This window comes from Heliangelus exortis, chromosome 3 (genome assembly GCF_036169615.1).
Source record: "Heliangelus exortis chromosome 3, bHelExo1.hap1, whole genome shotgun sequence".
Classification (NCBI taxonomy): Eukaryota; Metazoa; Chordata; class Aves; order Apodiformes; family Trochilidae; genus Heliangelus; species Heliangelus exortis.
Genome location: NC_092424.1, coordinates 43,890,065 through 43,905,916, shown reverse-complemented (window position 1 = coordinate 43,905,916; position 15,852 = coordinate 43,890,065). Strand labels below are relative to the sequence as shown.

Sequence of the window (15,852 nt, the reverse complement as noted above, 5' to 3'; positions counted from 1 at the left end):
TGGCCATAATGGTGAGGGAGCTTCTGCACTCCTCCCGTGTGTGTGGCTGCTGGGAAGGAAGGTGATGTGATGGGAGGGACCCTGTCATACACACTTAATTGAATAAGCTGTTCATCTTCTAAGTGCTCATTTGAGCTAGGCTTAGTGACTCTCATGAGATGCACACATCACTAGCTATGAACATACTTAAGCATCAGAGCACACAGAACCTCAGATTACCTCTTTCCCTTCTCTTGTACAATTCTATTTTTAATCCAGTGCCTTGCCATGTATTAATCCTTTTCGACAAATTACTTCATCTTGTGTAAATTCCTGTGCTCTGTCTGTGCATGCATATTTTAGCCTGTTGCAGTCTCCTAAGAGCAGTAAGTGACACCTCATTTCCCATCACCTCTGTTTCACAGGCCAGCTGATGAAGTGATTAGGTATCACCAGAAGCTGGTGCACAAATTCATCTGCCCATTTAAACCACTGAGCAGCTCTGGTGTCAATGCAGCTTTGCAGAGTTATATCAGCTGACAGTACTGTCCCCAAAATCAAGAGGTCTGTGCGATTAATCATCAGAAGGATAATTATAGTAGTTATGTGGTAGTATAAGTACAAATACATTACTGGAATTGACATCTCGGAGGAGGATCCAGGGAACTAGAGATCCGTCAGCCTGACCTCCATGCCCAGAAAATTATGGAGACGTTCGTCTCACGTGCGCTCACAAAGCAAGTGCAAGACAGAAAGGGGATCAGGTCCAGCCAGCATGGGTTCAGGAAAGGCAGGTCCTGCCTGACCGACCTGGTCTTGTGCTATGACCAGGTGACCCACCCAGTAGATGAGGGGAAGGCTGTGTATGTTGTCTGCCTGGACTTTAGTAAAGCCTTTGACACTATCTCCTCAGCATTCTCCTAGAGAAGCTGGTGGCTCATGGCACAGAGAGGTGGACTCTTAGCTGGGTTAGAAATGGGCTGTACAACTCAGAGGGTAGTAATCAACAGTTAAATCCAGTTGGTGGATGCTAACCAGTGGTGTTCCCCAGGGCTCAGTGCTGGGGACTGTCTTGTTCAGTATCTTTGTCAATGATCTAGATGAAGGGGATAGAGTGCTTCCTCTGCAAGTTTGCTGATGACACCAAGTTGTGTGGGAGTTGATCTGCTTGAGGCTGGGAAGGTTTTGCAAAAAAGGACCTGGACAGGTTCAATCAGTGGTCTGAGGCCAGTTGCATGAGGTTTAACAGGGCCAAGTGCCAGGTCCTGCATTTTGATCATGACAGCCCCAGGCAACACTACAGGCTTAGGGAAGAGTGGCTGCAAAGCAGGCTGGTGGAAAAGGACCTGTGGGTGTTGGTTGACACCTACCTAAATTGGGCCAGCACTGTGCCCAGGTGGCCAAGAAGGCCAACAGCATCCGGCTTTTATCAGGAATAGTGTGGCCAGCAGCAGGAAAAGGGAAGTGATGGTACCCCTGCACTCAGCAGTGGTGAGGCTGCACCTGGAGTACTGTGTTCTGTTCTGGGCCCCTCACTTCAAGAAAGACCTGGAGACTCCTCAAGACCTTGAGGAGTGAGTTGGTGACGGGTCTGGAGAACAAGTCCTGTGAGGAGAGGCTGAGGGAACTGAGAATGTTTAGTTTGGAGAAGAGAAGGCTGAGAGGAGATGTTATCAGCTACCTGAAATGAGGTTGCAGGGAGGTGGGTGCTGGCCTCTTCTTGCAAGTGAACAATAGGACCAGAGGAGATGCTGTGAAGTTACACCAGGGGAAGTCTAGCCTAGATATTAGGAAGGATTTCTTCACTGAAAGAGCAGTCAGGTGCTGGAATAGGCTGCCCAGGGTACAGATTCACCATCCCTGGAAGTATTCAAAAACTGTAGATGAGGCACTTGATGGCGATATATATACGTATACATATATATATATTTGTATCTTGATTTATTTTACTTGAGAGGTGGGGGGGGGAGGAGAATGTTGCCAGTTGGATGCAGTGAACTTAGAAGTCTTTTCCAACCCTGACCATTCTGTGATCTCAGAGAAAATTGAGTGGATCACTGAGTTAGAATGGAGTACATCTATATACAAGGAGGTACAAGAGTCAGAGAAGTGTTTCTGGACTGAGGAGATACATTTTCTATTGCAGTCAATGAGTATTACTTTCTCAGGCATGTATTTCTTTTAGATGCAGGACTTTTATAGCAGAAATTTTGTGCGACCCAAGAAATGCGATACATGAAAGCTTTCAGGAGCCTTTAGGTATGGATCATGAATCTATTCTGCTTACATAAAGTTTTTGGGAACAGAGCAGACTAGGAGTGACTTTCCTTCTCTATTATCAGCCTAATTATTTTATGAAGGTCAGTGAGGTTACTTCTGAATAGGATGGGCAAGATCTTGCTCTTCAATCAAGCCTACATAGCAAATCAGTGCAGTTGGAGCATGTCCTAGTATGGTGCTGGCCTGGAGGAGAACTCACTGGGAGCAGTGCTGTGCCCTGGGCTGTTGTGTGGTCAGCGAGGCTCCAGACCTTCTCAGGGCCCTGGGGACACACATCTGGTTTCTACCACAGGCTCAAGCTATGCCAGCATGTCTGATTCCTGGCTGTGGCTGGAGCCTTCATGCTGGCAAGCTGCTGTGTTCCCCTCAGGAAAGGTCATGGCTTGTAAGGATGTGTGTCTGTGTGTTCCATCAGAGACCTCTGACTTCATCTTCCTGCAGAAGACTCTTTTCTTTCTGAGCTTTTCAATGGCAAGTTGATGAGATACTGCACTACTTTTATGAAATATTTCCAAAATACAGTACAAGAGCTTGGGAGATGGGATGGGAGAACTCAAGTCTGTGTTGCCTTTCTGTAAGACATCTTATGTTTGAGGAGGGACCACCTTAAAGTGTAGCAGTTTAGAATCACAAGCAGCAAGGAATTAGGTTAATTCTAGCATCAGTGTTATGTGTACTACCCTTGAGAGGAGCAGAGCTGAATGCTTGATGATCAGTTGAGAGAGACAATCTGCTGTGAATACAAGTCAGAATGTAGAGCAGGCTCTGACACTAGTAAACACAAGCAGATCTCTGTGGATAATATGAGTTTTTCTTCTTTTTGATTTTTAGAATCAACCTTGTCCTATGTTAGGCAGCTGGAGGCAAGAGTAAGACAGCTGGAGGAGGAAAATCGCATGCTGCCCCAGGTGGGTGACTTCTGTTGGTGGGAACAGTAGCCAGCAGCTAGACAGCGATGCTCGAGTCTTCAGGCATGAGATAAACCCAGTATTATTTGTCATTTGACATTACTGCATTTGAACAGTCAGGCTGATCATTTGGATAATCAAAGGCACTCCCATCTGTTTGTTCATCTTGCTCATGATTGAGTGCGATATTTACTTAATACTATGAAAATGCTTTCATTAATTTTTCTCCTTTGCAGGTGTTGATACCTAGCTAAAAAAAGTACACTGGAATCTGCTACTTATGATTAATTTAAGGTTTGAAAATTACAGTGACTGACCCTTTACATTCTGGTTTTATTCCAAGGGTTTTTTGTTGTTATCATATCAAGTACTTTTTACAGTTAACCAAAATGTTGTGCTTTAAAAATGCAAATGTTTTCAGCAATAATAGTTGGGTTGGAATATTTTTAATATTTGGAGTAATAACTCAGATATATATTCAATACTGAGATTAAATCAAATACAAAAGCAAATAAGAAGTTGAAGATTTACCCAATATGTTTTTTTAAGTACAAAAAATTTTGAAGTTCATTAAGAATGAATCAAAGACAGTTGTATTTTTTTTATGCACACACGTACGAAACGGCGCATATTTCTTCTATATTTCATAAAGTAATCCTTAGGAAAACCCATAAAGTCTCCAAATGAAGTTGCTCACTGGAAGAGTAAAGGAGTTTCATTTTGTTTAAGTCGAACACTATTTTAAATTTAAACATTTGTCTGAAGAAAAAGCCATGCTTTTTATTGAATATAGTACTGTTACTTGAATGTAAAATTCCAAACAGCAGTGAAATGTAATAAGAACTAAAATCCACTGTCTCCGATTTATTAATTTGTGTAATCCACAATTAGCTCCAAGTTAAAACTTTCCTTTCCTAAGACAGATTTTAAGTGGTGGTTTTTTTCTCATCTATGATATGACAATTGGAAGGGCCTCTATAGTTTTGGGTTTTTTTTAGCTCTCACAAGTTGACCACAAACAAATTTCTGACTCTGTACCCTAATTTGTTGATCGGGAATAGAAGGAGAGCAAGCATGGTTAGCTGCTTGCACATTACCAGTCTTCAAAAGAAAGGAAAAGGTTGTTCTTCAGTGATAAAGAGTATTATTTTCTTGTCAAGAGTCGTGCGCAGGGCAAATATTAACAAATCTGCCTGAAAAATAATGTGATTTATCTTGGGTCTGGAACAACACTGAGGGATAAATTGTGCATTCTTTGTGGGAAAAATCTTTAGAAGTGGCTGTAACTTTTGTTTGTCTGGGGTTTGAGGTACTCAGGACTGATGAAAGCTGTTACAAGGTCTTGCCAAAGACTGGAACACCCACATGGTAGGCATTGAAAACATTTTAGATGGGGTGCTCTACCCAGAAAACAGTGCTTGTGAAAATAGAGCACCTAAGGCTGTAACTGTTACAAAAGTAACTGAAGCAAAATATACAGATTATGGGGCGTTGAAGGGGAAGAACTAGGTGAGCAAGCCTGCAAACTACTTTTTGTTTTTAAATTCATGGGTCAAAGTTTGCCTGATGTTTGATTTTGTTGGCACAAGGATCTGTAGTAGAGTTCTAAAAAGATATCCTAATATCTCTGGATGCTTTATTATAAGAAATGAAGACTGACAAGGGTTCATATTGCCTGGCATATCTTACTTAACTTTCCTCCTAAAGAAAGTCCTTACTTGGGGGAGAGGAAGGAAATGCAGAAACCAAGCTTCTTCTGACTTTGCATTTGATTACCTTGGCATTACATTTGCATGAGTTTGTTTTGGGGGTTTGTTCTTCCTGTGGGTGATACCCTGAACGTGCTCTCAGCAGTGATCAGGCCCTTTCACAAAGACAAGGATGCGGGATGAAATTCATAAGCTCCTGGCACTGGTCTGACTCCATTTAATGGGAGGAATGGGAGTTTGTGGGCATTAAGCCAACCTGAGTGCTTTTGACAAAACAGTGGAAAATATACGATGAGCTCCACAACTGATGAAGGTTTCTGGCACAGCTCTTACTCAATTACAGGGTTGTGCTTTAAAATTTCACCAGTGCCTTTTGCTTTTCACATAGCACCTCTCTTAGGGGGTCCTGAAGCTCTGGGAGGGTTGGGTAGCTGTGGGGCAGCACTTAGTATGAGAGAGAGGATGACGCACACTTGTGAGATTCCTCTGCTAGGTCTTCACTGAAGAGTCCTTGCCTTGCTTTCTGAGGCTTTTTTTATCCCCTCCTCCTCCTTTGGTTTTCTTCTTTTCCCTCTCTGCTTTCAGTATCCTTTCTTTCCCTCCTTTTCTGCTTATGTGTCACTCATGAAAATGCACAGGCACATTTGTTGACATTCACTTCAGAGAAATCACTCCTTTCATCTGTCACTTAGGGGTGGATCTTTTCCAATTTCTATTGCTTTGCTTTTCTCCCTCTGTACGTAACAGTTTCTTTTCAAAACCCACAGACCTCTAATGTAAAGGTTTTATTAATATTTAGAGAAAATGGCTCTAAGTGCTGCCATTGCTGTTCAATTGGAACATGAGTTTTAGTTCACTCTGCTGTACTGAAAGGCTTATTTGCCTGGGCAGATGCAGTATCACCACTGAGTCAATACTTCAGTTTGATCAGGTAGTAGAAAAGGTATAAAAATATGCATATTCACTTAAGCCTGTTAATATTTCACAGTTGTTCTGGTGGTGGTTTATAGTATACTAGTAGGTTTAGGAGTTATGAGAAGCCCTAGGTGGGTTCTACGTTTGTTGTGTTGGTGAGAGCTGTAGTTAGCTGCTCAGTTGGTTTTCTTAGTTAGTCTTTTTTTTCCTTCTCTCAGATAGCATGTAGCAAGATATGATCCAGACCCTTTCATTTTCTGGCCACAAATAGGATTTTTGTGCAAGGAGGCAGATACTTCCCAAGATTTATGGTATGCAGCTGGGCCTTCAGTTGAGAATGCCGAACTGCACTGGCTGTGCCTGAGATAAGGGGTATTCAGCTTACCCTGGTGCTTCTCAAACACTCATGTAGGTAAGGGTACATGACAGCAGTGCAAAGTAGCAAAGGTATTTGTGCAAGAACATTTCTAGTTTGCTGGATGGATTTTAGGCCAGAGTAGTTCCCCCATGGAGCAGGAAAGTTCTCTGCAGCACATGGACTTCGGCAGTACTGCTGCCTTCTGCTGCCTCAAAATGTACATGAAACTACAGCATCACTGTGGATTGAGTTTTGCTGCTAAAATAAAAAAACCAAACATGATAGTATGGCCAGTGGTTTCACCAGGACAGTGTGTGTGCATGCTGTAATGAAGATAGACAGCAAGAATTCAGAAAATATGTAGGGACCAAACAGTGGATTCAGATCCCGGTTTCAGCTTCCTGGACTGTGACAGATCTCTTGTGTCAGGGTGTAACTTCAGCTAACTGAAACCAGGAGTGTCCTCCCAGGCTTGTGTGGTGCATAACATCTATCTGTACTGTATGTTGGGGGAAGCAACGTCAGGATCTGGCACCCACATGTCAGTTTACTGAAGATATCCCTGAATGTTCATAAGGATAGTATTTCAGGGCTGAAACATTACGGAAATACAGACATCCGTCATGTAATGACAGTGAATGCATTTGCAAAGAATATTCTTGGCAAGCCACCCAATTTAAATTGCTTCAGTTTTTATTTGTTTTGTGGAAGGAGGGAGCAAGAGGCAGAGATGAAATAGTCTGACATTTCCCCATTCTAACTCTTTGTCCTTGTAACTAGGCTTTACCTTTTAATGAAAGGAAGTATTGCTAGGATGCTGCTTCCTGAGTGAACAAACTGCCGTGGATCAGTGGGGCCTGGGGCTGGATGTGGGGAGCTGAGCTCCTGTTGTTCGTGGAGTGTAGCACCAAAGCCATAAGGCAGGTGATGAGCTGGAATTCTGCTCCCTCTCACATGGGCTTTTCTGCCTCTTGTTTCCTCATTCTTTCCTTTGCAAGTTTTTTGGTCCTGTTCCATCTCTTTTTGTTGTAAATCTTTAATTTCCACTGTTGCTTCTTGCACTTTTTTAATTTTTTTTTTTTTTTTGGCACCTTGGATAGCCTTTTCCAGTCCTGATATGTGTAAGTGTGAAATGGCAGGCATGACCCTTAGGCACACACTAGTTTATTTTTAAGTGCTTCCATCACTCCATATCTGCTTCTTTCCACTTCCATTAGATTATCACATTTTACTTCAACCCATTTCCAGATTTTTCAAAAACCTTTCTGCTGACATCTGTGTTCTTTTCACTCAGCATGGCATAAGTTTAGTTATAAATCTAACTAGAAGATGGGAACTGTATGGTTAGGTTTTTTTGGTTTTTGCTTTTTTTGTAAAATCTGTGTCACAGTCCTATAATGTTTATCTGTTCTCTTCCATAGTGTGTAGAAGAATAGGAAATTCTTCAACAAAAATGTAATTAAAACCCATTCAACAATGGGTTAACCTAATAATGTCACCAGATACTTGCTGAAAGTAAATCCACAGCATCTACCTACACTATTTTCGCATGTGCTCTCACCCTCAGTTTTAATTAATAGGTCATCAGCTTACAGCAGCTGAGGATGTGACCAGAGTCTCTTCTGGGGTCTCCTAAGCACAGCACTTTTCCCTTTGGTTGACATGGGCAGGCTGAATAGCAAGGGCTTACAGGTTTGATGTTTCAAAGATACAAATTCATGAAAGAAATAGTTTACCAAAGTAATTGAAGTTCAGGGAGAAGGACAGATTATTACTTTATTTTAATTGACAGGAATGTTCCCTAAAGAAATTGTTACTATTTTGTGTAGTCTGCAATTAATCCCACACACCAACATACTAAAGCTTTCTGTTTCTCCTCCTTTCTGCTGCCTGGCTGAGTGAAACAAGCTGAGAAACACAGCCTGTGTTTTCTTTGAGCTTACGGGTTAATTGAGGGCTGGGGAAATCAGAAAAGCTTTGAAAATCAAGTAGTGATTGAACTGGCACAACAGCTGTCCCGCAGGAAGGGTAACGCCTCCCAGAGAACCACTCGGCTCTGGGATAAAAGGCGGCTGGAGACAAGGTCTTGTGTATTTGCTGAGGTAGGTCTCTGATGGTAAGTGAACAGAGCACTGCCCGGTGGATAGGGAAATCATGTTCTTTCAAAGTTTTGGTCAGGTGACTGCAAGTGTCCTCGGGACAGAGCTGAGTTGTGTTTTTTCCTCCTCAGCTATCCCTGCAGGCCATGGGGAGGTTGTGAGTCAGGCAGCAAGCAGCATGCTTCCTCTGGCGGAGTTGGCAGATGAACTGTCCCTGATTCAAACTGTGTAGTGTGCTTTGCACCACAGTGGTTTCCATTCATGACTGCCCTTATCAACAGCATGGATTGAAAGAATGATGTTTTCTGCTGGCTCAAGCAGCAAGGTACATGTTTAGTTGTCTCCATCAAAGGCTGCCCTGTTCCACGCAAGACTTTCATCTGACTGTGACCAGAGTACAGTGCAGGGTTTGCCTGTGGTGCTATGGAAATGTGAGGGAGATGCTATATTTCCATGAATCTAATTTTTTGTTATGTGCTCTTATGAGACTGAATCAGATTTCCCATGCTTTCCATTCACTAGATTAGCCTGCTGGCATCAGATACATTTTTATATATATATATGTATATATATATATATTATATATATATATATAAATGGATCTGCACACTTAGTGCACACTTAGTGACTGCGCTTTCTTACCATTGTGGTAAAATGGAGTTTTTATGCAGGTTTTATCTGCTTTAGACAATGTGCTTTCTGCAGCAGTCTAATCCACACATAGTACGTGACAGTATGTGAACTGTGCTGTAGCTTGGGTGCAAGGGCTGGTGGGAGCAGTAGGGGAGGTTGGCAGTGAAGGGTGAGTAAAAAAGTAAGTTATTTCTTATACATTGATGTGCAACACAGTGTATTCAAAATTACTTGGGATGTTTAAAGTTAATAAGTATTTCAGCACTGTGGAGCCATGATGTCATCCCTTCTGTCTGATTTGGTTCCATTTCCACAGCTTTGTTGGATAATAAATGAAAAGAGCTGTCCAAAACATGTGGACACATGGGATGTTTGCTTTACATGTCTGAATGCAAATGCTGTGTGTGGAGCTAGAGAAGAGGAGAAAGGGAACAGGACTTCTCCTCCCATCACCAGCATCCTGCTCAGGGACCCAGTTGCAATCTGGGTTGGAAACCAGCAGGGAAGGGACTCAGTATGGGGAAATTCAGGTCAAGTTTTGATGAAATTACAAACATTGCCATGCTCCCCACTGGCAAGCAGCAGTGGTGATAGGTCTGAAAAGCCCCTTTTTCTAGTCTTCTCAGCCACCTTGTTTTCAGACACCACTGCTTTGGCAAGGTGCCTTTTGCTCTTGTTTCACTTCACTGCTTCAGGAACTCATAATATAGTCAGGAGTGCTGAAGTGCCTAAAGGCTCACAGGACTTGCTGAGGAACAGGAGACCTGTGTTAATGCTGGTCTCCTCCCCATCTTGTCTATGAAAAGAGGAAGAGTAGGGAAAATTTGGTCCCATTCCAGAAGGAAATGGGAGAGCTGGTCACCCAAGATGTAGGGAAGACTGGGATACTCAATGACTACTTTGCCTCTGTCTTCATGGGCAAGGACTCTGGTCACACCCGCCATGTTACAGAAGCCAAAGGCAGGGACTGGGAAAAGGAAGATGCTCCCACTGTAGATGAAGAGCAGGTTTGAGACCACCTAACAAACCTGAAGGTGAACAAGTCCATAGGACCTGATAGGATTCACCCACGGCTCCTAAAAGAGCTGGCAAATGAAGTTGCAAAGTCACTGTCCATCATATTTGAGAAGTCATGGCACTCTGGTGAAGTTCCTGCTGACTGGAAAAGGGGAAACATAACCCCTACTTTCAAAAAGTGGGAAAAAAAGACCCAAGGAACTACAGGCCAGTCGTTCTCACCTCTACACCTGGCAAGATCATGGAGCAGATCCTGAAGACTCTGCTAGGCAAGCAGATAACAAAGGCATGATTCATGATAGCCAACACAGATTCACTAAGGGCAAGTCCTGCCTGACTAATTTGGTGGCCCTTTTATGATGGGGTTGCAGCCTCGGTGGACAAAGCAACAGAGCAACAGATGTCACCTACCTGGACCTGTGCAAATCATTCAACACTGTCCTGCATGACATTCTGATCTCAGAATGATACAGATCTGATGGATGGACCATTCACTGGATAAGAAACTGGATGGATGGTCACACCCAAAGAGCTGTGATCAGTGGCTCAGTGTCCAAATGGAGATGTGTGATGAGAGGTGTTCCTCAAGAGTTGGTACTCAGACCAGTGCTGTTTAACATCTTTGTTGTTGACTTAAACAGTGGAAATGAATGCACCCTCGGCAAGTTTGCTGATGACACCAAACTGTGTGGTGAAGTCAACACACTAGAGGGAAGGGATGCCATCCATAGGGACCTTGACAGGCTTGAGAAGTGGACTTGTGCAAACTGCATGAAGTTCATTAAGGCCAAGTGCAAGGTTCTGCATCTGGGTCAAGGCAATCCCATGCATGAATACAGAGTGGGAGGAGAAGGGATTGCAAACAGCCCTGAGGAGAAGGACTTGGGGATAGTAGTGGACAAGAAGCTCAACATGAACTGTCAATCTGTGCTTGCCAGCTCATAAAGCCAACCCTGTCCTGGGCTGCACCAAAAGAAGCACAGACAGCCTGTGGAGGGAGGTGACTCTCCCCCTCTGCTCTGCCCTTGTGAGACCCCACCTGGAGCACTGTGTCCGGTTCTGGAGTCCCCAGGATAAGAAGGACACAGAGCTCCTGGAACATGTCCAGAGGGAGAGCCACTAAAATGCTCAGAGGGCTGGAGCAGCTCCCCTATGAAGAGAGGCTCAAGAAGTTGGGGTTGTTCAGCCTGGAGAAAAGAAGGCTCTGAGGTGACCTTGTAGCAACCTTCCAATGTCTGAAGGGGTCCTAGAAGAAAGCTGGGGTAGGGCTTTTTACATGGGTGTGTAGAGAGAGGATAAGGGGAAATGGTTTAAAACTTGAAGAGGGGAGATTTGGGTTAGAGATTAGGAAGAAATTCTTTCCTGAGAGGATGATGAGACACTGGAACAGGTTGCCCAAAGAAGCTGTGGCTGCCCCCTCCCTGGAAGTGTTCAGGTCCAGGTTGGATGGGACTTGAGCAACCTGGTCTAGTGGGAGGTGTCCCTGCCCATGCAGGGGATTGGAACTAGATAATCTTTAAGGTCCCTTCCAACTCTAGCCATTCTATCTACTTGAATAAGCTTCTTCCAAAGAAGGCAGAGGCTACACTGCCCTGGTAGTGTGAAGTCTTCTGCCATGAGAAGTCTCTGAGCTGAAGTAATAGGAGTCCAAGGCTGCAAAACTTGCCTTGTTTTTTAAGAAAAGCTTATGTCTCTTATCAAGGGCAGAGAGAGAAGGAAGATGACCATAAGGGAAATACTAATTTTCTGTTTCCTACCAACATGTGTTGAGAATGCTGTCTGCTTAAAGTAGTTTGTTCACAAGAAGTTTGTCATTCTCATGAAAGATAGAAGTGCATTGGGAACAAAACAGCAGAGGTTGTGGAGGACACCTGCCTGGTCGAATGTCTGAACTTGGACAATTGGCAGGACTTTTCCATTTTCTTATATTCAGGAGGCTTTAGATTAATGGTCTGTAGTAATTTTTCCAGCGTTTTGATAGCAGTAGTTATTTGTTAGCATTCAAAATAGACCAAAATCTTTGTTGGCCCTTGAGTCAGTAAAGAAACAGAATACTTTGACTTATGAAAAGATCAAGCTGACTGAGGAAATTTATTCTAAATCAGAGTGGCTCCAATCTGCTTTATTACCCCTTTTTCTTCCTCTTACATTTCCTTTCCCAAAGTATAGCATTAACTCTGCCCAGTCACAAACAGATCTATAAATCCTTCCCAAATTGGCTTCTCACTTGGCAGGAAAGCGGCACTGGAAAGAGAGTTTGTGCACCAAATGGGGTTTAATATTTAGACTGAAGGTAACTTTTCCAGGGGCTGAGCATATATAGCATTCTAATTTTATTTTATTTTATTTGGGAGGTGGGTTCAGTGTGTGAGGTTCAGTCCTGCAGGCTGGGTGTAGACAGTTGCTGGGATCAAGTCTAACATGTTCAGTAGCAACAAGGATCCTCTGTGGTGTCCTCCTTTGGTGCTGCCCTGAGCCATGCAGCTTTGGGTACAGAGTCCTGGGGCATATCCTTGACAGGCACGCACAGAAAATGAGCTTGCATTGGGCTGGGGTACCTGTCAGTTTGACACTTTCAGGCAGACTGTATCTGTGAAGTTCAGCCTCCTGTCATCTGTCCATGCCCTTTTTCTCCCACATCCTCCTTCATCTTTCCTATTGTTTAGATTACAGACAACCCAAGAAGACTGCAACATGCTGTGCGCTTGCTCAGCAGGGCAGATCAGTGCACATCTGAGCACTGATTCTGATCAGAGGCTCTTTCCACTGTCATTATGTTTCCTTCAGAAATGCATTTCCCACACATTGCAGCAGGCATTACTGGACATTTCTTAATGTTTTCTACAGTGTTTCTTCCTCTGTAAGAAAAGAACTTCTCCTCTCTTAATAATTGATTTTTTTTCTTTGTTTTTTTGTTTTTTTAGTTTTTTTTTTGACAAAATTCTGCTTGAGGAATGACAGTGAAGAGCAGGTCAGGTCAAAAGCACCTCAGCAGTGCCTATTTGGGCCATCACTGTTGGTGCAGCTATCACATTGCTGTCTGTGGATGCAGCAGGGGTATTTTTAGCACTCTTCTGAAGCTGGCTGCTTACTAAGGTTACTTCAGCATTGCAGTTGCTCCAGGAGACACTTTACAGCCTGCAAAGTTTGAGGTGACTGAGCTGTAAGAGTCTTAAGCAGCTTGCGCTTGTTTGGCAGTGTCCTGCAGGACCCTTTCAGGTGTTTGCTGGGAGGAAAAAGCCCTTGAGGTCGTCAACGTTGGGTATCAATTGACATCTCACAGGTGAGCAGGGGGATATGCCCTTGCATCAAGGCATCCAGAGGGAGGGAAGGAGTGAGCTGGCAGCCTGGAGATTGCTGCTCCTTCCCTGGTTGGCTGGGGCTGAGCTTGCAAAACCTTGCAGCAATGTTTTGTTGAAGGAAAAGTTTTCAGAATTGTTGGGATAAAATAAGTCTTCCTCAAAACCTTCCTCTGAGCTGAAATTGTCTCTCTGAACCTGAAAGCACATCTGTGGGGCAACATATATACATAAGGAGTTTTATTACTACATCCTGATTTTTCCAGACAGATTCCCTCAAGTGTCAGAATGTTGGCATGACACTCAGCAGTGTGGCACTTTAGCTACCTCACGTAGACCTTGCTTGCGGTGGCACTGAAAGAGGGGGAGATTGGAGTGAAAAATGCCTGCGGTGCTTCAGAGCTTTTTTTTAAAAAAATTACAAAATTGACATCTGTTTTAATTAGTTACCAACCCTTTTCTTTTAATAAATAGTTTTTAATTTTTTGCGAAGGATCCCATTAGGATGCCAGGAGGGGCGGAGGGGAGTTACTGCTCTGCAAACGAGCCAGCTAGCGTCAGTGGACATGGCTCAGCCTCTCAGCAGTCTGACTCAGTGGTAAATGCTCTGAAGGTAACGCTCCTCCGGTACAGTCCATGCAAAACGTTGTGTCTGTTACTCAACACGTGTCGTATTGTCCTGGCAACATTCCTGTGGACACCACTGGGATGTTACTGTCATCAATGGGGTTGTTTTTCTGTTTGTCGCTCATCACATCTGTGGACTGTGTGTTCTTTGGCCCTTGCTATGGGGTTGATACCAGTTGTAGCTGCTCTCCAGATTATGTACCCTTGTACAGTTTTTCTTTGAAGCTGAAAGCAGTGTTTTTCTGAATAAGGAGGTCTTTCTACTTCATCTAGGATGCATATTTGTTCTCCAGTGGAATATAATGGATTCCGGTAACCCAGAGAGAAATACTTAAAAGCAAATATAAAGCCGATGCGCGTGGTATGTTCATAATAAAAATAGCAGAACTGTGGGCTGAAGACCATGCATCGTGATCCCAAGGTCAGTGTTGAAACTTCTATGAGAGCAGATGTGATTTACCCTGAAATCAGGGTTGGATTGCAGAGAGCTGTGTTGTGTTGATAAACAACAATTGACACAAGCTAGCAGAGGGGTAAATCTGCAAGTTCTTACCTGTGTAAAGAGTGAAACTGTTTGGATTAATGAAACTTAGAAAGCTGTTACAAGATGCAGTTGTTTATCAGATTGTCTGAATCAACAAATGGCTGAGTTCACTGTCCCATGGCAGGATGGGCATCAGTTGTGTCTATGCTCCTCTGGAGAGGATTAAAAACTGACCTGAGTAGAGACTGTGGTCTTTGTATTTCTGTCTCATTACACTGGCCCTGCCATGAGTGTTTTATGGTCATCTTCTTTCCTAATACTTCACTCATTAGCTAAACTGCTTGAATATTCTTTCAGTTAAGTGGGTCTCATTCCCCACTGATACAGATATGGAGACATGCTGGTTACTTGGAAGGGGGTAGGTTTGCACTCCTTCATGGGAGAACTGGAAGGGACCTCTGTAGACATTTGGTCTGTTATTTGGCTTCTTGGAGTTGCATGGTAAGAGCTCAGTAGTGCTCTTGTCTTGCCTGGACATCTGAGTTCGTGGGCAGTGTAATTATCTTCCACATGACCGGGTGACATTGACTTCTCCTCTGTGCAGCCTGAGGAAATAGGTTTGTGCACAAATTACAGCCATCAGATCCCTTCCTGTAACACAACACCCAGGCACAGGGCTTCATCGCAGCCACCTTTCCTGTTTCACTGCCTTCTGACTGGGGAAAGCAGCAGCAGACTGCTTGAGCCCCTCTCCATGTGCAGACAACTGAAAGTCCCCTCTCTGATGGCCACTCTTACCATGTCCCCATGGGCTGCACTCTGCCCAGGAGCACACTGTCACACCCTTTTCCAGCAGAGGTGTGACAAACCACCATTCCTGGCTGCTGAGGACTGCCGGGTCAGCAATGCTCAATGCCCTGTGTGCATGTTCCATGTATTCCACCTGCTGTTGGCTAGAAAAAAGAAGCCTTTTATACGTCTCTTAAAATACCCATTGGCAAAGATGCTTCACTGAATGCAATGTTTGACTTCGTGTTTTCTGACAACCTGTAATAGTTGGTTGGTGGAGGTGAAATATTTGAAGAATGGGTCATACCTTTTTTGCTGGAATGGATTAATAAGAAATACACAGAAATGAGCTCAATAGGATGTGAAAACTCAGCTTTTAGTTTGCTAGGAGGTGTTGCAGCAGGCAGAAATAGATATAAATGATGCTGGTGTATTTGAAATGGTAAGTGAGCTGTCAGCTAAACAGACTGCTGTCAGCCCAAGCATCCTCAGCCAGGGAGGAGACCCTGCTGTTTCCTGGAGTGAAGCATGGGGGATTGATCCTACCTTGCTGGGGAGCACAGAGCTCACACCTGAATCTATTAGCAGAATCTGATGCAGGAGAACAAATAAGCCAACGTTAGGAGCCTGCTTTGCTGTACAAACTGGACAATTTGGAATTCCAGCAAAAAAGATACAGCCTTTTATATAAAACTTGAGAGAATTACCTGTGAACCTCCCACTGCTGGAGACAGTAGGGAAAGAGAGGGAAGAGC

General features: G+C 43.7%; 1 protein-coding gene across 3 annotated transcripts in view; it reads left to right on the top strand.

Annotated features, from left to right (window-relative positions):
* CCDC85A (coiled-coil domain containing 85A) overlaps window positions 1-15,852 on the top strand; it is an 82,392-nt gene that overhangs the window by 59,945 nt on the left and 6,595 nt on the right. Inside the window, exons 3-4 of one of the 3 annotated variants that reach the window (XM_071740365.1) lie at window positions 3,091-3,167; window positions 13,691-13,810. The exons of 1 other annotated variant lie outside the window; for it this stretch is intronic. In XM_071740365.1, coding sequence (XP_071596466.1) covers window positions 3,091-3,167; window positions 13,691-13,810 — 197 coding nt within the window. The remainder of the gene's footprint in view (window positions 1-3,090; window positions 3,168-13,690; window positions 13,811-15,852) is intronic. One more of the 3 variants, XM_071740366.1, reaches the window with a different exon arrangement.